Source organism: Mobula birostris, chromosome 25, assembly GCF_030028105.1.
Source record: "Mobula birostris isolate sMobBir1 chromosome 25, sMobBir1.hap1, whole genome shotgun sequence".
NCBI classification, from domain to species: domain Eukaryota; kingdom Metazoa; phylum Chordata; class Chondrichthyes; order Myliobatiformes; family Myliobatidae; genus Mobula; species Mobula birostris.
In genome coordinates this window covers 29,267,244-29,284,923 of record NC_092394.1, presented here as the reverse complement: position 1 = coordinate 29,284,923, position 17,680 = coordinate 29,267,244, and the positions used below count along the sequence as shown (strand labels likewise).

Here is a 17,680-nt window from a genome sequence, read left to right as displayed (position 1 = left end):
GTTGGAAACACTAAACACAGGGTTAACTTTACCGCACACAAATGCTATTTGAGGTGGATTCATTCTCAAAGTTGTGGTGGTACGAGAGAGGGAGCAAAATTTTGATTGTTTGACTTGTAGAATACCAACCCCCTCCCTCTCCTGAGATATTTTCCCAATTTATTAAATTAATTAGAAAACACCAAGAAATTGCTAGAATATGAGCTTACTAGGATCCCGGTGAACAATGGGACTCCACATCTGTTTCTTCAATCAGTTGGGTTTAAGAATTGAGAACACAGTGAATTGGGAGTCAAATTTAAAATATATATATATATCTCTGTCCTGTGCTCTAGATCATTAAATCTAGTTTGTGTGTTGAAGAAATGTCTCAAAATCAGTGGGATGTGCTGTAAAATCAACCACAGCACAATATTGTCACGAGGATCCTTGTATGTTCCCAGATTATCATAAGAAATCTGGTTTTGCTGTCCTTGAATATTTGTGGTCTTAGCTGTCTGACTTAAACAAAATTTCTCGATGTGGGAATAAAAAAAATTCTGACGACTGTAATTCATTTAGCAGATTATTAAAATGAAACATTTGCTTCTATTTAGCCAACAAATGTGTATAATGATGGATAAACATTTGCACGCATGCTTAACGAAAGAAAGATATTGACCCTTTTCCAACTGTACCCCAATTAAACATAATACATTTCTACCATTCGCTTTTGTAAAATTCAAGCACCGTGTTTTGAAAGTGGAAAGGGTCTTGTAATATTTTATTCCATGCTAATGCTAAAATTGACAAGTTTCTTTATTTTGATTATATATGTTATATTTGACATATGCGTATATGTAAAAATAATACATTCAAACATCAATGTGAAATTTAATAGTGTCTAAATTTAGTCTTAGAAGTTCAAAACTTTGTCTTGTGGAAACACTCTAAATATACTTCAGCATAAAGTAATCATCATCATCAGACTATGTTTCACAAGAGAAACTGAAAACTACTTCCATTAACTTCAGAAAATCCTGTATGTCAAGCTTGACATTAACCATATGGCATATAGTGTAACCAACTTTGATTATATGGTGGGCTAAAATACTCACATCAATTGGGAGTTCTGCATTTAGTTTACTTCCCATTTGGTTCAGGACTATACAATCAATCTTTCAGACTACTATTCAACAAAATAGTTTTGAGTAAATTCATTACTCAAATGCAAACAAATAAATGGAAAACAGTTTTCTGCAAATCTTTCCACCTGTAATGAAAGATGTCCAATATGGAACTGCAATATTCAAGACAGAAGAGATTCTGCATATGCTGGAAATCTTGAGCAACACACACAAAATGGTGAAGGAACTCAGCAGGTCAGACAGCATCTATGAACAATCAATGCTTCGGGCTGAGACCCTTCATCAAGACTACTGAAGGGTCATCCAGTCTGTTGAAGGATCTTGGCCCAAAATTTTAACTATTTTCCTTTGTAGATACTGCCTGACTTGTTGACTCCCTCCAGCAGTTTGTGTACATTGCTCTGATAATATTCAAGAGATTCTGGCAAAGTATTCAGACTATTCTTTAGATGCAAGCTTTCTAGAACTTCCAGTGAGTTTGACTTCTCAACCTTACTGAATGTCTTCTCAAGGCCAGCCTGTTAAAATAGTATATTAATGTTTACAGGTCACCTACTATAATCTTATAATTTAAATCTTCTGCAACTCAAGCCTATAAACACTTCATGCTAATTAAAGTTTATATTACAATAGATATGAAGAGTTTGGTGGAATCCCAACAAATCTTACATCATTTGTAAAACAAATGGGGAGCAAGGACATGGCAGACCAATTGAATAATTACTTTGGTTCTGTCTTCACTAAGGAGGACATAAATAATCTTCCAGAAATAGTAGGGAACAGAGGGTCCAGTGAGATGGAGGAACTGAGCGAAATACATGTTAGTAGGGAAGTGGTGTTAGGTAAATTGAAGGGATTGAAGGCAGATAAATCCCCAGAGCCAGATGGTCTGCATCCTAGAGTGCTTAAGGAAATATTCAAGAAATAGTGGATGCATTAGTGATAATTTTTCAAAACTCGTTAGATTCTGGACTAGTTCCTGAGGATTGGAGGATGGCTAATGTAACCCCACTTTTTAAAAAAGGAGGGAGAGAGAAACCGGGGAATTATAGACCGGTTAGCCTAACATCGGTGGTGGGGAAACTGCTGGAGTCAGTTATCAAAGATGTGATAACAGCACATTTGGAAAGCGGTGAAATCATCAGACAAAGTCAGCATGGATTTGTGAAAGGAAAATCATGTCTGACGAATCTCACAGAATTTTTTGGGGATGTAACTAGTAGAGTGGATAGGGGAGAACCAGTGGATGTGGTATATTTGGATTTTCAAAAGGCTTTTGACAAGGTCCCACACAGGAGATTAGTGTGCAAACTTAAAGCACACGGTATTGGGGGTAAGGTATTGATGTGGATGGAGAATTGGTTAGCAGACAGGAAGCAAAGAGTGGGAATAAACGGGACCTTTTCAGAATGGCAGGCAGTGACTAGTGGGGTACCGCAAGGCTCAGTGCTGGGACCCCAGTTGTTTACAATATATATTAATGACTTGGATGAGGGAATTAAATGCAGCATCTCCAAGTTTGCGGATGACACGAAGCTGGGTGGCAGTGTTAGCTGTGAGGAGGATGCTAAGAGGATGCAGGGTGACTTGGATAGGTTGGGTGAGTGGGCAAAGTCATGGCAGATGCAATTTAATGTGGATAAATGTGAAGTTATCCACTTTGGTGGCAAAAATAGGAAAACAGATTATCTGAACGGTGGCCGATTAGGAAAAGGGGAGGTGCAACGAGACCTGGGTGTCATTATACACCAGTAATTGAAAGTGGGCATGCAGGTACAGCAGGCGGTGAAAAAGGCGAATGGTATGCTGGCATTTATAGCGAGAGGATTCGAGTACAGGAGCAGGGAGGTACTACTGCAGTTGTACAAGGCCTTGGTGAGACCACACCTGGAGTATTGTGTGCAGTTTTGGTCCCCTAATCTGAGGAAAGACATCCTTGCCATAGAGGGAGTACAAAGAAGGTTCACTAGATTGATTCCTGGGATGGCAGGACTTTCATATGAAGAAAGACTGGATGAACTGGGCTTGTACTCGTTGGAATTTAGAAGATTGAGGGGGGATCTGATTGAAACGTATAAGATCCTAAAGGGATTGCACAGGCTAGATGCAGGAAGATTGTTCCCGATGTTGGGGAAGTCCAGAACGAGGGGCCACAGTTTGAGGATAAAGGGGAAGCCTTTTAGGACAGAGATTAGGAAAAACTTCTTCACACAGAGAGTGGTGAATCTGTGGAGTTCTCTGCCACAGGAAACAGTTGAGGCCAGTTCATTGGCTATATTTAAGAGGGAGTTAGATATGGCCCTTGTGGCTAGGGGGGTCAGGGGGTATGGAGGGAAGGCTGGGGCGGTGTTCTGAGTTGGATGATCAGCCATGATCATAATAAATGGTGGTGCAGGCTCGAAGGGCCGAATGGCCTACTCCTGCACCTATTTTCTATGTTTCTAATCTCATTCCATAGTTTCTGAGTTACCGGAAGACTGGAGAATGGCTAATGCCATGCTTTTATTTAAGAAGAGCCACAATGACAAGTGAAACAACCACAGGCCAATGAACCTTATATCAGCAATGGGAAAGTTACTGGAAAGGATTTGGAAGGACATGATTTATTTATTTTTTGAGATACAGCACGGAGCAAGCCCTTCCGGCTCCTTGAGTCGTGCTGCCCAGCAATCCCCAATTTAACCCTAGCCTAACCAAGGGACAATTTGCAATGACCAATTAAACTACCAACCAACACTTCTTTGGACTGTGGGAGGAAACTGGAGCACCCAGAGGAAACCCACAGAGTCACGGGAGAATGTACAATCCTTACCCGCATTTGCATTTAGAAAGGCAAACATTGATTAGAGATAGTCAGAATGGCTTTGTTTATGAGAGATTATGGCTCTTAAATATGAGTTTATTTTTGAGGAGGTAACAAAAGAATTGACAAGGGTAGAGTAATGTGCATTGTCCTTATGGACTTATTCGAGGATGTTGACAAGGACCTGCAAGTAGACTGATCCAGAGGGTTAGGATATATGAAATCCACGATAAGATAGTAAATTGGCTTGGTCGTGGAGACAGAGGTAAAAGTGGATAGTTGCTTTTGAGATTGAAGATCTGCATCCAATGGTGTGCTGCAGGGATTGGTGCTGGATATTTTATTGTTCATCATATTTCATAAATTTATCACATCAAATCATATAATGATTTGGAAGAGAATGTCAGTGGCATGATTAGTAAATTTGCAGATGACACCACAACTGGTGGTAAAGTGAACAGTGAAGAAGGTTGTCTTCGGTCACACAAGGGTCCAGATTAACTGGGTAAGTGGTTAAGGGAATGGCTGATGGAATTAGCCCAAACAAGTGTGATGTGAGACAGTTTAGGAAGTTAAACCAGGACAGGACTTGTACAGTAAATCAGTGGGTCCTGGGAAGTGTTGTAGAACAGAGAGACCTAGAGGTACAGCACATAGTTCCTTCAAAGTACCAGCACTGGTAGAGAGAGTGGAGAAGAACGCATATTATAAGCTTGCCTTCATTGACCAAGGTGATGTGTTATGGAAGTTGGGGTGTAATATTACAGTTGTATAAATCATTGGTTAAGTGGCACTTGGAAGTATTCTGCACAGTTCTGGTTGCCACATACATGAAGGATATAATTCAGCCACGAATGTTACAGAAACGATTCACTGGTATATGGCCTGCACTGGAAGGCTTGATTGGATTGGCTGGGACAGTTTACCCTAGAGAGAGCAAGGAGTCACCTTACAGACTGAGGTTTATAAAATTATGAGGAGCATAGATGATATGGTCTTTTTCTCAGGGTAGGAGAGTCTGAAAGCTAGAGGACAAGTGCGAGAGGAGAAAAATTTAAAGGGAACTGAGAGGTCAATGTTTTCATACAGTGAGTGGAATGAACTACCAGAGTTGGGCTGAAGAGCCTATTTCCATGCTGTGCAATTCTGTGAGTCTACATTACCCATTGATTTGATTCCTCCTCATTTTCAACAGTTGTTTTATGCAATAAGTGAACATTTGCTTTTAAGAATGTCACAAAAATATTTACAACTTTTTTTTTGGAAGCGTACTTTCAGGTACAGAGTCTCATGTACATGCATTGTTTATTTTAAGAAATAATCCTGAACACACATCCTTGCATTTCTATTTACAAAATGCAAACAAACCAATATTATCTCTTCCATCCTTCTAGGAATGTCATCTCAATGGCTTTCACACTGAAGTGGCATCTACAAGGTACAATTATAGAGGCTGGGGTGCTTTAGTTTCTCTATTTGTGAACTGATAAACTCAATTAAGACAAACAACTTACATCTCACCTTGTACAGTATGGAACATACAAAATCATCTATACAGTATTTGAAATATAATCTCTGTAGACTTGAATCCCAACACAGTCTGAAGGTTTAAGTAGAAAAGGGAGAAAGATCAATCTATAGCGTATACTGTTTAACAGAAAGTATCTTTCCATTTGATCGTGCTAGGAGTCATCCATTTGGATTACTTCATCTTCAGCCACCATGTCCACCTCCTCCTGTTGCTGACCTCCAGTTTGCTCATCTGGGCATCCTGGCAGGATGTTATTGATAGTTTGCAAAAGCTCTTCAATCTGTTCTTCTGTTAGTCTTTCCTCACTCTCCTCTACCATCTGGGGCATTAGAATACAAAATAATAATTATTAATGAAAATCATTTAGTTTTATTCCATTACAAATAAAAATGAGTTCACGAAGTCAGCTTATTGGATTTTTTTGTTGAAAGAGAAATAAATTAACTTCATAATTCAGATCTGTAAAATGATAACAATTCTTGCAATGCAAAAATGGTTATTTTCAATAACTTAGATATGAGGTTTATCAGATCCATTTCCGATATTTCAAACAACATGGTAATTAACACAGGCTCTCGGATGATGCTCATTTTCTTGACACTTTACTACATCACGTAAGTTATCGTGAGATTCCTTTCCCTGAAATTTTGAACCAAGGTATGAGAAAAGTACAGGAGATAATGCATCCATTATAACAAATAAACAGACACTTTAGGCAGGTGCATTCCACTTTATATGCAAATATCCCACACCATAATTGCTGGCTTCTATATTCCCCCTATACTATTTTCAGACATTTCTTGGCTCCCACAAAATTGTCTCACTGGGCTTATATACTCAGTGGCCACTTCATTAGGTACAACTACTCGTTGCTGCAAATATCTAATCAGCCAAGCATGTGGCAGCAACTCACTGCATAAAAGCATGCAGAATTGGTCAACAGGTTCAGTTGTTGTTCATACCAAACATCAGATTAGGGAATAAATGTGATCTAAGTAACTTAGACCATGGAATGGTTGTTGGTGCCAGATGGGGTGGATGAGTATCTCAGAAACTGCTGATTTCCTGGGATTTCATGCACAATGGTCTCCAGAATTTACAGAGAGTGGTGTGAGAAACAAAAAAAAATCCTGTGAGCGGTAGTTCTGTGGGCGAAAATACCTTATTCTGAGAGAGGTCTGTGTAGAATAGACAGACTGGTTCAAGCTGCCAGGAAGGCAACAGTAACTTAAATAAATTCTAACATGGGCTGAAGAGAAAGACTTTTTGGTACTTTTTTGATTTATACAACTGAGTTAAAAGATCTTGCATGATAAAGTTACATGAGAGAAGATTCACATTTAGACTGGGAATGAGATGAAAAAGTATAAGTAAGAAGAGAACAGCATTGGCCTATTCTCAATGGAATTTAAAAGAATCAGAAGTTGTCAGACTACCAATGCAGATGCTGACCATTTAAGACTGAGTGAGGAAGTATTTTTTTTAATTGAGTATGACAAAATTCAGTTCCTTGCTGAAGAGGGTCACGGATATTCTGTTGTTCAATATAATCGACGTCTAAGACTGAAATTATTGGACATTTAAAGGAGTTTAAGATGAACTCCAATGAAGTCTCACTGAATAGCAGAGAAAGTTTGAGAGAAGTCAGGTTTCCCCTTATCATGTTCCTATGAAAAGCTGCTGAAGACAGAGCAAAGGGAAGAGATTAGAAATTCATACCAGCTGGTCGAGGAGCTGGTAAATAAAGTCAGCTAGAATTGGGTAAATGCCATTACTGAGAGTGGAGGAAAATGGAATAAGAGCAGGTACAAGGCAATATCTTGATTCTCACTGTGAATATTTTACCTAAATTTATATACCTTTTTCAGGCCTTAACCGTCTTTATTCCTAAATCCTTTTTTGACTCTCTTGATTCTATTATATCTTCTTATATATGGAAAAATAAACATTCTCGACTAAATAAAGTTCATCTTCAAGAAGCTAAGAAGAATGGAGGTTTAGCTCTATTTTAGGTTTTATTAATGACAAGTCAATATACAAAATCTTACGTTTTGGTCATATATTAACCATGAGGACTGTCCGATATGGGTTTCTTTAGAAGCTAACTCTGTTAATAAATTCTCTATAATTTCTCTTCTTGGATCCTCACTTCCTTTATCCTTACGTAAATTAACTGATAATTTGGTAGTTAAACATACTTTGAGTATCTGGGTACAATTTAGAAAATATTTTGGTTTAATGGGATTTTCCCTTTCAAGTCCCATTTTTTCTAATTTTGTTTTAAACCCTCAATGACCGATCTGGTTTTTAAAGAATGGGATAGATTGGGTATTAAATGCTTCCAGGATCTGTTTGTTCGAGGAAGTCTCCTTTCGTTTGAGCAACTGTCAGTTAAATATAGCTTACCAAAAACCCACTTTTTCCGATATCTACAAATCAGAGACTTTCTGCGTTCTCAATTATATACATTTCCTAATAGTCCTGATAAGGACTTATCAGATGTCATTTCTAATTTGAAACCCTTTCATAATGGTTCAATATCCAATATTTATGGCATGTTGTTGGGAATGAGAAATGCTCCTTTAGACAAAATTAAAAATCTCTGGGAACAAGACTTCCAGACTTCAATTTCTGAGGGAACTTGGAATGAAATTTTTAAATTGATTAACACTTCTTCGTTATGTGCCTGCCACTCCCTCCTACAATTTAAAGTGGTCCATAGGGCTCATATGACTGAGGATAAGCTATCTCATTTTTATTCGTATATATCTCCCTTTTGTGATAGATGTAACAATGGAGAAGCTTCATTAATTCACATGTTTTGGGCATGTCCGAGTCTTGAAAGATACTGGAAGGAAGTATTCCAAACTTTCTCGGTACTTTTTAAGGTAAATTTTAAGCTGAACCCTTTGACCACCCTATTTGGTATTGTTGGAGGAAAAGATATTATTTTGGAGACACCTGATTTGCACATTTTGGCATTTACTTCTCTTATAGCTAGGAGGGCGATCTTGTTTAAATGGAAGGATGTTGTTCCGCCTACTCACGCTCAATGGTTACGTGATGTTATATCATGCTTAAATTTAGAGAAGATCCATCGTTCAATTTCTGAATCTAGCCAAGACTTTCAAACATTGTGGGGACCATTTCTGAACTATTTTCAAAACCTTTGACTTGCTGTTAAAGTACAGATGGTGGCCAATAACATATTTCACTTTATGATAAGGATTTTTTTTTCCTTTTTTCTTTCTTTACCAAACAGCTTGATCTTGGTAGTGGGTTTAGTTTTTTTTCTGTATAATAAAATTATTACATTTCAATATTATGATTTAATTTAATTTACATGAATATAGGGTGATGTGATTGCAAGTGTGATTCTAATATAATGTATTTGGTATTATTTTATCTTTTTTTGATTTATAATATATATCTTCTTGTACTCTATTCTTTTATGTAGAAAATAGTAAAAATATTGAAAGAGATACTCGCTGTGAGGAAAATCTTATGAATAATTAAGATTTTTAGGAACTTCTGTGCAAAATAGGGCGTTGGAAAGAAACTGATCATGGGGTGGTGTAGAAGAGACAACCAACTAGTTAGCCAGAGAAGCAGAGTGCGGTCAGGGAAAGGTACAGCAGAGTGAGAGATGAACTTGTGAAAGGTAAAGGTGTGATGGGAACAAATACAGATATTCCCTAAACCAGGGGTTCCCAACCATTTTCGCACCATGGACCGGTTTAATATTGACGATATTCTTGCGGATAGGCCGACCGGGGGGGTGTACAAGTTCAACAGTGCGTGACAAAGAATGAGGAAAGGTGCAGTTGACTCATATCATTTCATTTCGCTAAATCATATTGTTTCCTCATGGCCCGGTGGTTAGGGACCACTGCCCTAAACTAATCCAACAGAAGAAGAATTCAAATTGAAGGCACCAGCTGGAACGAAACAAAGAATGCTCCTGATTTTCTGTCATGGAAAACCAGGGCTGAGATCTACCCAGGTCTGTACTACATCATGTAGATATGGTTTGGAAGAAATAAAGGGAATTAAATAAGGTGCTTAGTCTGAAAACAGCTTAGATATTGGTGGATGGGAACGATTGAGTCTGGCTCAGTCAACTCATTAGGTGATCAGAAAGGGAGGGATCAGCTATTGGAGAAAAGAACGTGGCAGAACACTGCAGGGGTGTTCAGGTTAGTTAGGGAGAAGAGTACAATGTAATAGGGGCAGATTGCAACTATTGGTATTCCAGAGAAATCCTGATTGCACATTCAGGGGAAGGAAGAATCATCAACAGTCAGTATGGGGTGAGAACTATGAGTCTGAAGCAGTGGGGAATGCATGAAAATAATATATCGTTTTTGTGTTCAAGAACATTAGCCTGTTCCACAGGGAAAGCTAGAATCAGACAGTTGCCATTTAGACTCAGACAGTTCTTTAGTCATTTGACAAAACACTCACTTTTCAACAAATGCCACAATGAAACCAGAGATGGAACTAAAAATATTGGAGAGAAACTGTGTAGTAGATCTTAGTGAAGAGATCAAATTCACACATGGATCCTTTTGGCAAATTCAGCACCCTGCTGACTTCAGAGTATGGTGAAAGAATGAGGATGGAGGGGTGGATGAATTTGAGATCATTCAGAGCCAGCCACTATTTGGGTAGATGCTTATTTCAGTGCAGAACATTCTGTGAAATTATGCAAAAAGGAAAACACAGACAGATAATTGAGTTGACAGGATTGTTAGAAGGGAACGAAAGAAAGTGGTGTTAAGAAACTGACAGAAATCCAAGGGAGCATAAACTACATGCAAAATTGACATTTTTTGGAGAGAGTTATGGATGGCCTAAAGAGTTATGTGGAAAGAAGGACTAGGACATACATGGTCCAAGTGAGCTTATGAAGCTGAAAACAGATGTCAGGAGCATATGTGAATTGCACACGAGTAAAGGGGGCTGATTGCAAATAAAAAACGAATGGATTGAATATCACAATTTGATTTTGAGTTGATTGAAAATAGATTCAAACTCAAAGCAGGTGTGGAGAAAGAAAATGTGGCAGTAAAAGGAGGTCTTGGCAAATGGACAGACTGGGAAAAGAATAACATAGATGATCACTGAATAAAATATAGATGAAAATCATGAAGTTAGAAACATAACTCCTAGGAGGGTAACATTGTTCAGAGGCAGTGATAAAAGCATAAAATGAAGAAGGAAGCATGAAGTCTGCAAAAGGACTTGGACATATTGGGAGAATGGACAAAGAGGTGGAATATAATGAAGGGCACTGTACGGTCTTACACTTTGGTAGAAGTAATAAAAGCATGGACTAGTTTCTAAATGGGAAGAAAATTCAAAATCCAGAGGTGCAAAGGGACTTGGGAGACCTCGTATAGGATTCCCTAAAGGTTAACTTGAAAGTTGAGTTGGTGGTAAGGAAAGCAAATGCAATGTTAGCATTCATTTCAAGAGGACTAGAATTTAAGAGCAAGAATGTAATGCTGAGGTTTTATAAGGCATTGGTCAGACTGCACTTGGGAGTACTGAGAGCAATTTTGGGCCCCTTATCAAGAAAAGATGTGCAGACATTGGAGATGGTCCATTGGAAGTTCACAAGAATGATTCCATGAATGAAGGAGTTAATGTATCAGGAGCATTTGATAGCTCTGGCCCTGTACTCACTGGAGTTCACAGGGGGGGGGGGGGGAATCTTTATGAAACCTAATGAATATTGGAAGGCCTAGATAGAGTGGATATGGAGAGGATGTTTCCTATAGTGGGTGAGTCTAGGAACAGACGGCACAGCCTCAGATTAGAGGGACATCCATTTAGAACAGAGATGATGATGAATTTCTTTAGCCAGAGAGTGGTGAATTTGTGGAATTCATTGTCATGGACAATAGTGGAGGCAAAGCCATTGAGTATACTTAAAGCAGAGGTTGATAGGTTCTTGATTAGTAACAGCGTCAAAAGGGGAGAAGGCAGGAGCATGAGGTTGAGAGATAATATATCAACTGTGATGGAATGGTGGAGCAGACTCATTGGGCCAAATGGCCTAAATCTGCTCCCATGTCTTATGGTATTATTGTCTAAATTGGTAAATGCTGGAACTAATTTATAGGTATGTTTGTCAGTATGTGTAAGATGGGAAGATGGAGCCCTATTTCAGATATAAACAGTCCTTTCAAAACAAAACAAAACATGTATGTTTAAAAAGGGCACATGAAGAGAACAAGGATAAGGCTGAGGGAGGGTTAGAAAAACTAATCTGTTTTCAATAAGAGCTTAAGGGGTCTTGACAGGGTGGATTTTCAGAGAATGTTTTCACTTGTGAGAGAATGTATTCACTGATTATAAATAAGGGGCTATCTATTTAAGACACAGCTGAAGTGTTTATTTTTCTTTTTCAAAGAATTGTAAATTTTGTAACTTATCTTCAAAACAGTCTTTGAACATTTTCAAGGCAGGGGCAAATAGATTATTGATATAAGCAAGGAAGGAATGCTTAGGCTTTGTAAGACATTGGTCAGACAACATTTGGAGTATTGTGAGCAGTTTTGGGCCCCTATCTAAGGAAAGATGTGCTGACATTGGAAAGAGTCCAGAGAAGGTTCAAGAGGATGACCCTGGGAATGAAAGAGTTAGCTTATGAAGGGCACTTGATGTCTCTGGACTTGTGGTGTTTAGAAGAATGACGGGGATCTCATTGAAACCTCCTGAAAGACCTAGATGGAGTGGATATGGAGAGGATGTTTCCAATAGTGAAAGAATCTAGGACCCGAGGGCATAGTCTCAAAATACAATGTCCCTTTAGAACAAAGATGGAGGAATTCTTTGACCAGAGGATGGTGAATTTGTGAAATTCATTGCCACAGATGTAGGGACCAAGCCTTTGGATATAGGTGTAACTCGCTGTAAGGTTTCACTGCTAATGTAATGGCCTCTCTGTAATGTTTCACTGCTAAGGCTAAGGTAATGGTTTCTCTGTAGCAGCAATGCTTGGGTTATGACTAGAGATAATGGGGACTTTGGAATGTATGTTAGCCAATAAGACGGATGTTGTTCTTTCTTGTGGGTCTGGAAGAGGGATTTTCACGATCTTTTGAAGTTACAGGTATTATCAGTCTTGAACTTGGATGACATGGCAGGTTGGAGAAGCTGAGTGGCCAATCACTACTCCCAATTCTTATATAAAAGACTGACCCATCCAGTGTTTTGTGATTCAAGAATACATTATGTGGTCTATTTATTTACAAATTTCCAAAATGTGTGCTTGATTGTTGGTGGCCAATAGTATAATTTACTCAGATTGATGTAACTTTGTGCTTTTCCAATTTTTTTGATGAAATGTAACCTACCAACTGTATCTCCACTGCAGTCAATGGCCTGTGATTCAAGAGCTGAAGTTTTTCTGCCCTAAAGAATGGACAATAAAAGTCAGTATCATGATAGAATTTACTCAGACTTTCAATAATTCTAACACTTAAATATTGAAATATAAATTCCAAAAAATGAAAACTTAGTTTTGCAAAGCTGATTCCTCAAAGGTGCTTTGCAGGCAAATAGATAGGCATAAATGGTTATTGACAGTCATAATTATGGTGAATATTCTAACAGACATGCTTTAACTCATTTTAATAACTATAGATGTACTTCCTCTCCAAAGTCAGATGAAATTTGAATCTAATTTTGGACCTATACCCCATAAAATTCTTTACATGAAATATATTTTATACATTAAATTATTTTGTTAAATAAAAAAATGAAGAGCAGGAGTGTTCAAGAACCATATAACCATATATTTTACACTCTATATATGTATAGAAACTAAAGGTGCATAAAAACTGTACAGGAAAATTATCCAGGTATGTCCTGTTCACAAAATCAGGACAAAAGGAATTTGGTTAATTATTAATCGGTCTATTCCAGATTATCAACCAGAAGACTGAGGTGCTATCAAGCTTCACATGTTCACCAATAATCTGCTCAATGATGTCCAGCTGGGGTTCATTAAGTCTATTCCATTACTGACATCATCAGATTCTTGGTCCAAAAGTGGACTCAAGAGGTGAGTTCCAAAGGTGAGTGGGTAACTCCTGCAGACTAAAGTCACATATAATAGACTGGTATGAAGGAGACCTGATAACACTGAAGTTAATGAGCATTGAGGGAAAACATCACAGTAGTTGGAATCATAGATGACAGAAGGAAAATGGCTGTAGTTGTTGCAATTCAATTATTCCAAGCCCAGTTTATCACTTCAGGAGTTTGTCAGGACAATGTTGTGGATGTAGACTGGCTACAGTGTTCCTTCTACAAAATGCACTGCATTACTCACTGAGGAATCTTCTAGGATTGGGTGGCAAAGTGGAGATACTTCTCGAGCAAAGGAGATGCAAGGTGTGCAAGGCGTTCCTTCCCTCTGATAGCCTGCAGGTTACCCTTGAGCAACGTGTAGCACCTGCTGAGCTTCCCCCCTCCCCCCACCCCGATCAGGGTCACGTGAAGCCGTGGGAGCAGGTGCTGGATGGTCGGATGAGCAGCTGGTGCATATCACGTTCTGATTATACGACCACTGATGCCAGGCAGATAACCTCTGAAGAGTACTGATTATGGCTGGTGTCATCCATCTTGTAAAGACAATGCCCAGAAGGCAGCAATGGCAAACCACTTCTGCAGAAAATTTGTCAAGAACAATCATGGTCATGAGATCATGATCGCTTAATGTCATATGACACAGCACATAATAATGATGAAGAAGAATATCACCCCTACCACTAAGGGAAACAAGGATTCTGGAGGCATTGGAACATCGCTACTTTCATGATCTCATCCATGCAAGTCACCTGCCATGCAGATTTTGAAATATTTTGCAGCTTCTTCATATTCACCTTGTCAGAATCCTGGAACTTTCTCCTCAATAGCATTAAGGGAACACCTTCACCAGAAGGCCTGTAAAATTTCAGCACCACCTTCTCATGGCAGCTTAGAATGAACAAGCAGGTGATGCCCAGATTCCTCCAAAAATTAATAAATAGAAATAAAGCTGTCCTGGACAGTAATTCAGGGCTACACCTTTCCATTTATTCAACGAGTCACATTTTTTAATATCTACAAGCAACATTGTTACAATATTCTGAATCAACTCAATTAGATAAATGAATAGAAAAATGAAACTCATGTAAATTCTCATTTCCATTATAAAACCCCATCAAATTGTTGTTCTTATTGTGCAATATAATAGGCAGCTGAGTGGAGCGCTGAGTGAGGGGTACTGGGTCCACTCCTTAAAGGTTAAGTGTTACATGAGATTTGACAGGAGTTTTCGATGAGAAAGCAAGAAACATATTTTGAGATTCTGATTTTATTTTCTGTCAATTATTTACCTGTTGATTGCTTCGAAAAGTACACCAAGATTTTTTAACTGGGTTGTTACATCTGTCCATATCAGTTTCTTTGTGTGCATGTGTCTCCAATGTTAATGCTGATTGAGTTAGGGAAATATGCCCTCAAAAATTGATTGAGTTAGGGAAATATGCCCTCAAAAAGACTGATATAGAGAATAAAATTCGTTGTCACAGAATTTATCTGAAAAAGATAAATTAATTTCTTTTCAATGGATGTTTCTTGACACATGCACAGATGAACTGGCTTCACATTACAGAACATTGCAACACAAGTTGTTTTTAAGGGATGCAACCCCCCCCCACCAATTTGGATAATCTTTTATTAACCCCCTCTCCCCCCCCCCGGGGTTCTTGGGACAACTGGCAAAATTTAGTGGAAGAATCTGGGTTTGCTCAGCACTATAAAAGCCACAGCTAACTCACATTAATTAAGAGGTTAACAACAGTAACAGAACAACCTAAGATTTAAATCCTGCACATCAGTCCATTGCTGTAATTTGCAGCTGCAAGTCATCAGAATCGAATAATTTATAGTCCAAACCCTTGGGGTGCCTTGCTCATATTGTTAAACTAGTTTTCAGCACATCTTGCAGTGATATTGTGATTCAAATGATTGTTATAACCAAATCATTATTAAATTACTGCCAAAATATACAGAGTTAGTTTGCCTATATTTACTACCATCAATAAATAATAACGACAGCATACAATGCAAGTACCAGTGGCAGGACAACCATCATGAGTAAAGACTTTCCAAACACATCTGGTAAGTGACGTGCTAATGAAAGCATGTACACCACGTGGCAGTTCTTATTCAGACATAACCACAATAAATTCTTTGTGCCTTTCTTCTCACTCTTTCTATCATTTGAAGAGTTCTCTTAGAGGATTGTGAGATTGTCAATGTTCCAGTTTTACTTAATTTGCGGCAATGTTTTCCCTTGGCAAAGGAAATAACATTTTTGCTTGTCATGACTCACTAACTTGATCTGCATATTTAAACATACACTTCACAGCTTCTACAATATATTATGGCAGCATATAATATACACGCAGTGACAACTTTATTAGGTATATCATCATTGTTTGCCGTGACTGACATGGGAGATCATGGTCTTAAACTTTCTTTATTTGCCTGTGGGGAAGACCCTGTAACGATGAATCAGGTTTGCTGGTTTGGTGAATGAGACAGAAGTTGCTGATTGCAAATATTCAACTGAATATTCATATTCCCCAAAGTTGCGGAAACTATAAAGCTAAATATTCAACAGACATTGACTAAAGCACGCGCAGAGCATACCTTCCCAATGGCTATGTGCATTGCTTGTCTTAAACAAAGAGAGGGAACATCCCACATGTGCTCTCTATATACCCAGGATATTTGGAACTGGACACCAGACGGCTAACCAATGGGTAAAGCAGCTGCAGTTTCTAAACAAATCAATCACGATGGAAGCAACTTCCGACAATCAGAATAAGGAAAGCTTACCAACCACCCCCCCCCAACTCCATAGGACAATCCAGTCCTTGAAAGCTCTAAAAATATTGATCCAGCCCTCAGACTAGTCATCTCAAGACTCTCGTGAACTCACTACTAAGTTAAAGAGCAAAATACCCAATACCGTAAACCCAATTGTTAACTCCCAGTATACTCCAGTAGACCACCAGCCGCCAGCCCCACCCCACAGTATAATAGCGAATGAGCTGGTCCCCCACTTGATCTTATATACTGACTCTCAGATATGATCAGCTAGGTGAATCAATCCATCAGGAATGTCAGCGCAGCATCCTGACCAGTAACAGTACAAGTGCCACCTTCCTTTATAAGGTAATCAAAACCAGTTCCCAGAACAGCCCAGCCGCACCATGCTGTGAAAGGCTATCATACAAAACGTACCTTCCTTTGCAATAACCCTCTTACCAACCAGCATGGGCAAGGTGCTCATCCACAGCACTGGGGTGGTATTCGTACAGTACCACATATCAACCACACTACCCTGTGGAAACCAGGGGTAGGCCTAGGAACTGCATATCCAGTAATAGTCATTGTGCCCAGCAAGTGCCCACCTTCATGACACCACATGGCATAGACACAGCCATTTGCAATGTCTCCAGCACGGGATACTGGGAATCCTGAATGGAATGAGAAAAATCTGGCAGAGGACAAAAGGAGCCCTCGTCTGCGGAGGGCTTGAAGAATGATCCTTCCAACTCAACAGCCTCCCTCACTTGCTTCCCTGGACAGTACTTCCTCCACATTGCACAGACGGTGGGCATGAGGACCCCGTTTACCTACTCCTCCAGGACCCCAGCTTTGAGCAATGCTAAAAACATTTCTTTATGAGATATGGGAGATCCCCCAGTCCCCGTCTGCGTATCCAACTTCCATACCTGGCTACGCACTCCCTCTCCTACATACTCTAAAACAGGGGTCCCCAACCTTTTTTGCACCTGGGGTGTGTTGGGGGGGGGGGTGTTGAAATAGGGTTAAACTCACCTCAACATGTCTTTTACAGTTAGGGTTGCCAACTTTCTCACTCCCAAATAAGGGACAAAAGTAGCGGTCAGATCCCAGGACACTTGTGTTTACCCTAGGAAAGACTACCATGACCACGAAGCCTTGCGCGGGCACCTGTGTGCGCATGTGTGAGTGACGTACGCATATGTGATGTGCGCATGCGCATACATGCCGATTCCCCCCCCCACAAATCTGTTTTGGCTTAATCTTCCCGACTATACTGTACATACATTACTTCTACTTTATATAGGCTGTGTATTTATTGTATCATTCCTGCTTTTACTATAT

General features: G+C 39.2%; 1 protein-coding gene across 1 annotated transcript in view; it reads right to left on the bottom strand.

The window, feature by feature from the left end:
* Nucleotides 1-611: 611 nt before the first annotated feature.
* crcp (calcitonin gene-related peptide-receptor component protein) overlaps nt 612-17,680 on the bottom strand; it is a 97,816-nt gene continuing 80,747 nt past the window's right edge. Inside the window, exons 5-6 of the mRNA XM_072243159.1 lie at nt 12,826-12,883; nt 612-5,780 (exon numbers count right to left, since the gene is read on the bottom strand). Coding sequence (XP_072099260.1) covers nt 5,613-5,780; nt 12,826-12,883 — 226 coding nt within the window. The 3' untranslated portion in view covers nt 612-5,612. The remainder of the gene's footprint in view (nt 5,781-12,825; nt 12,884-17,680) is intronic.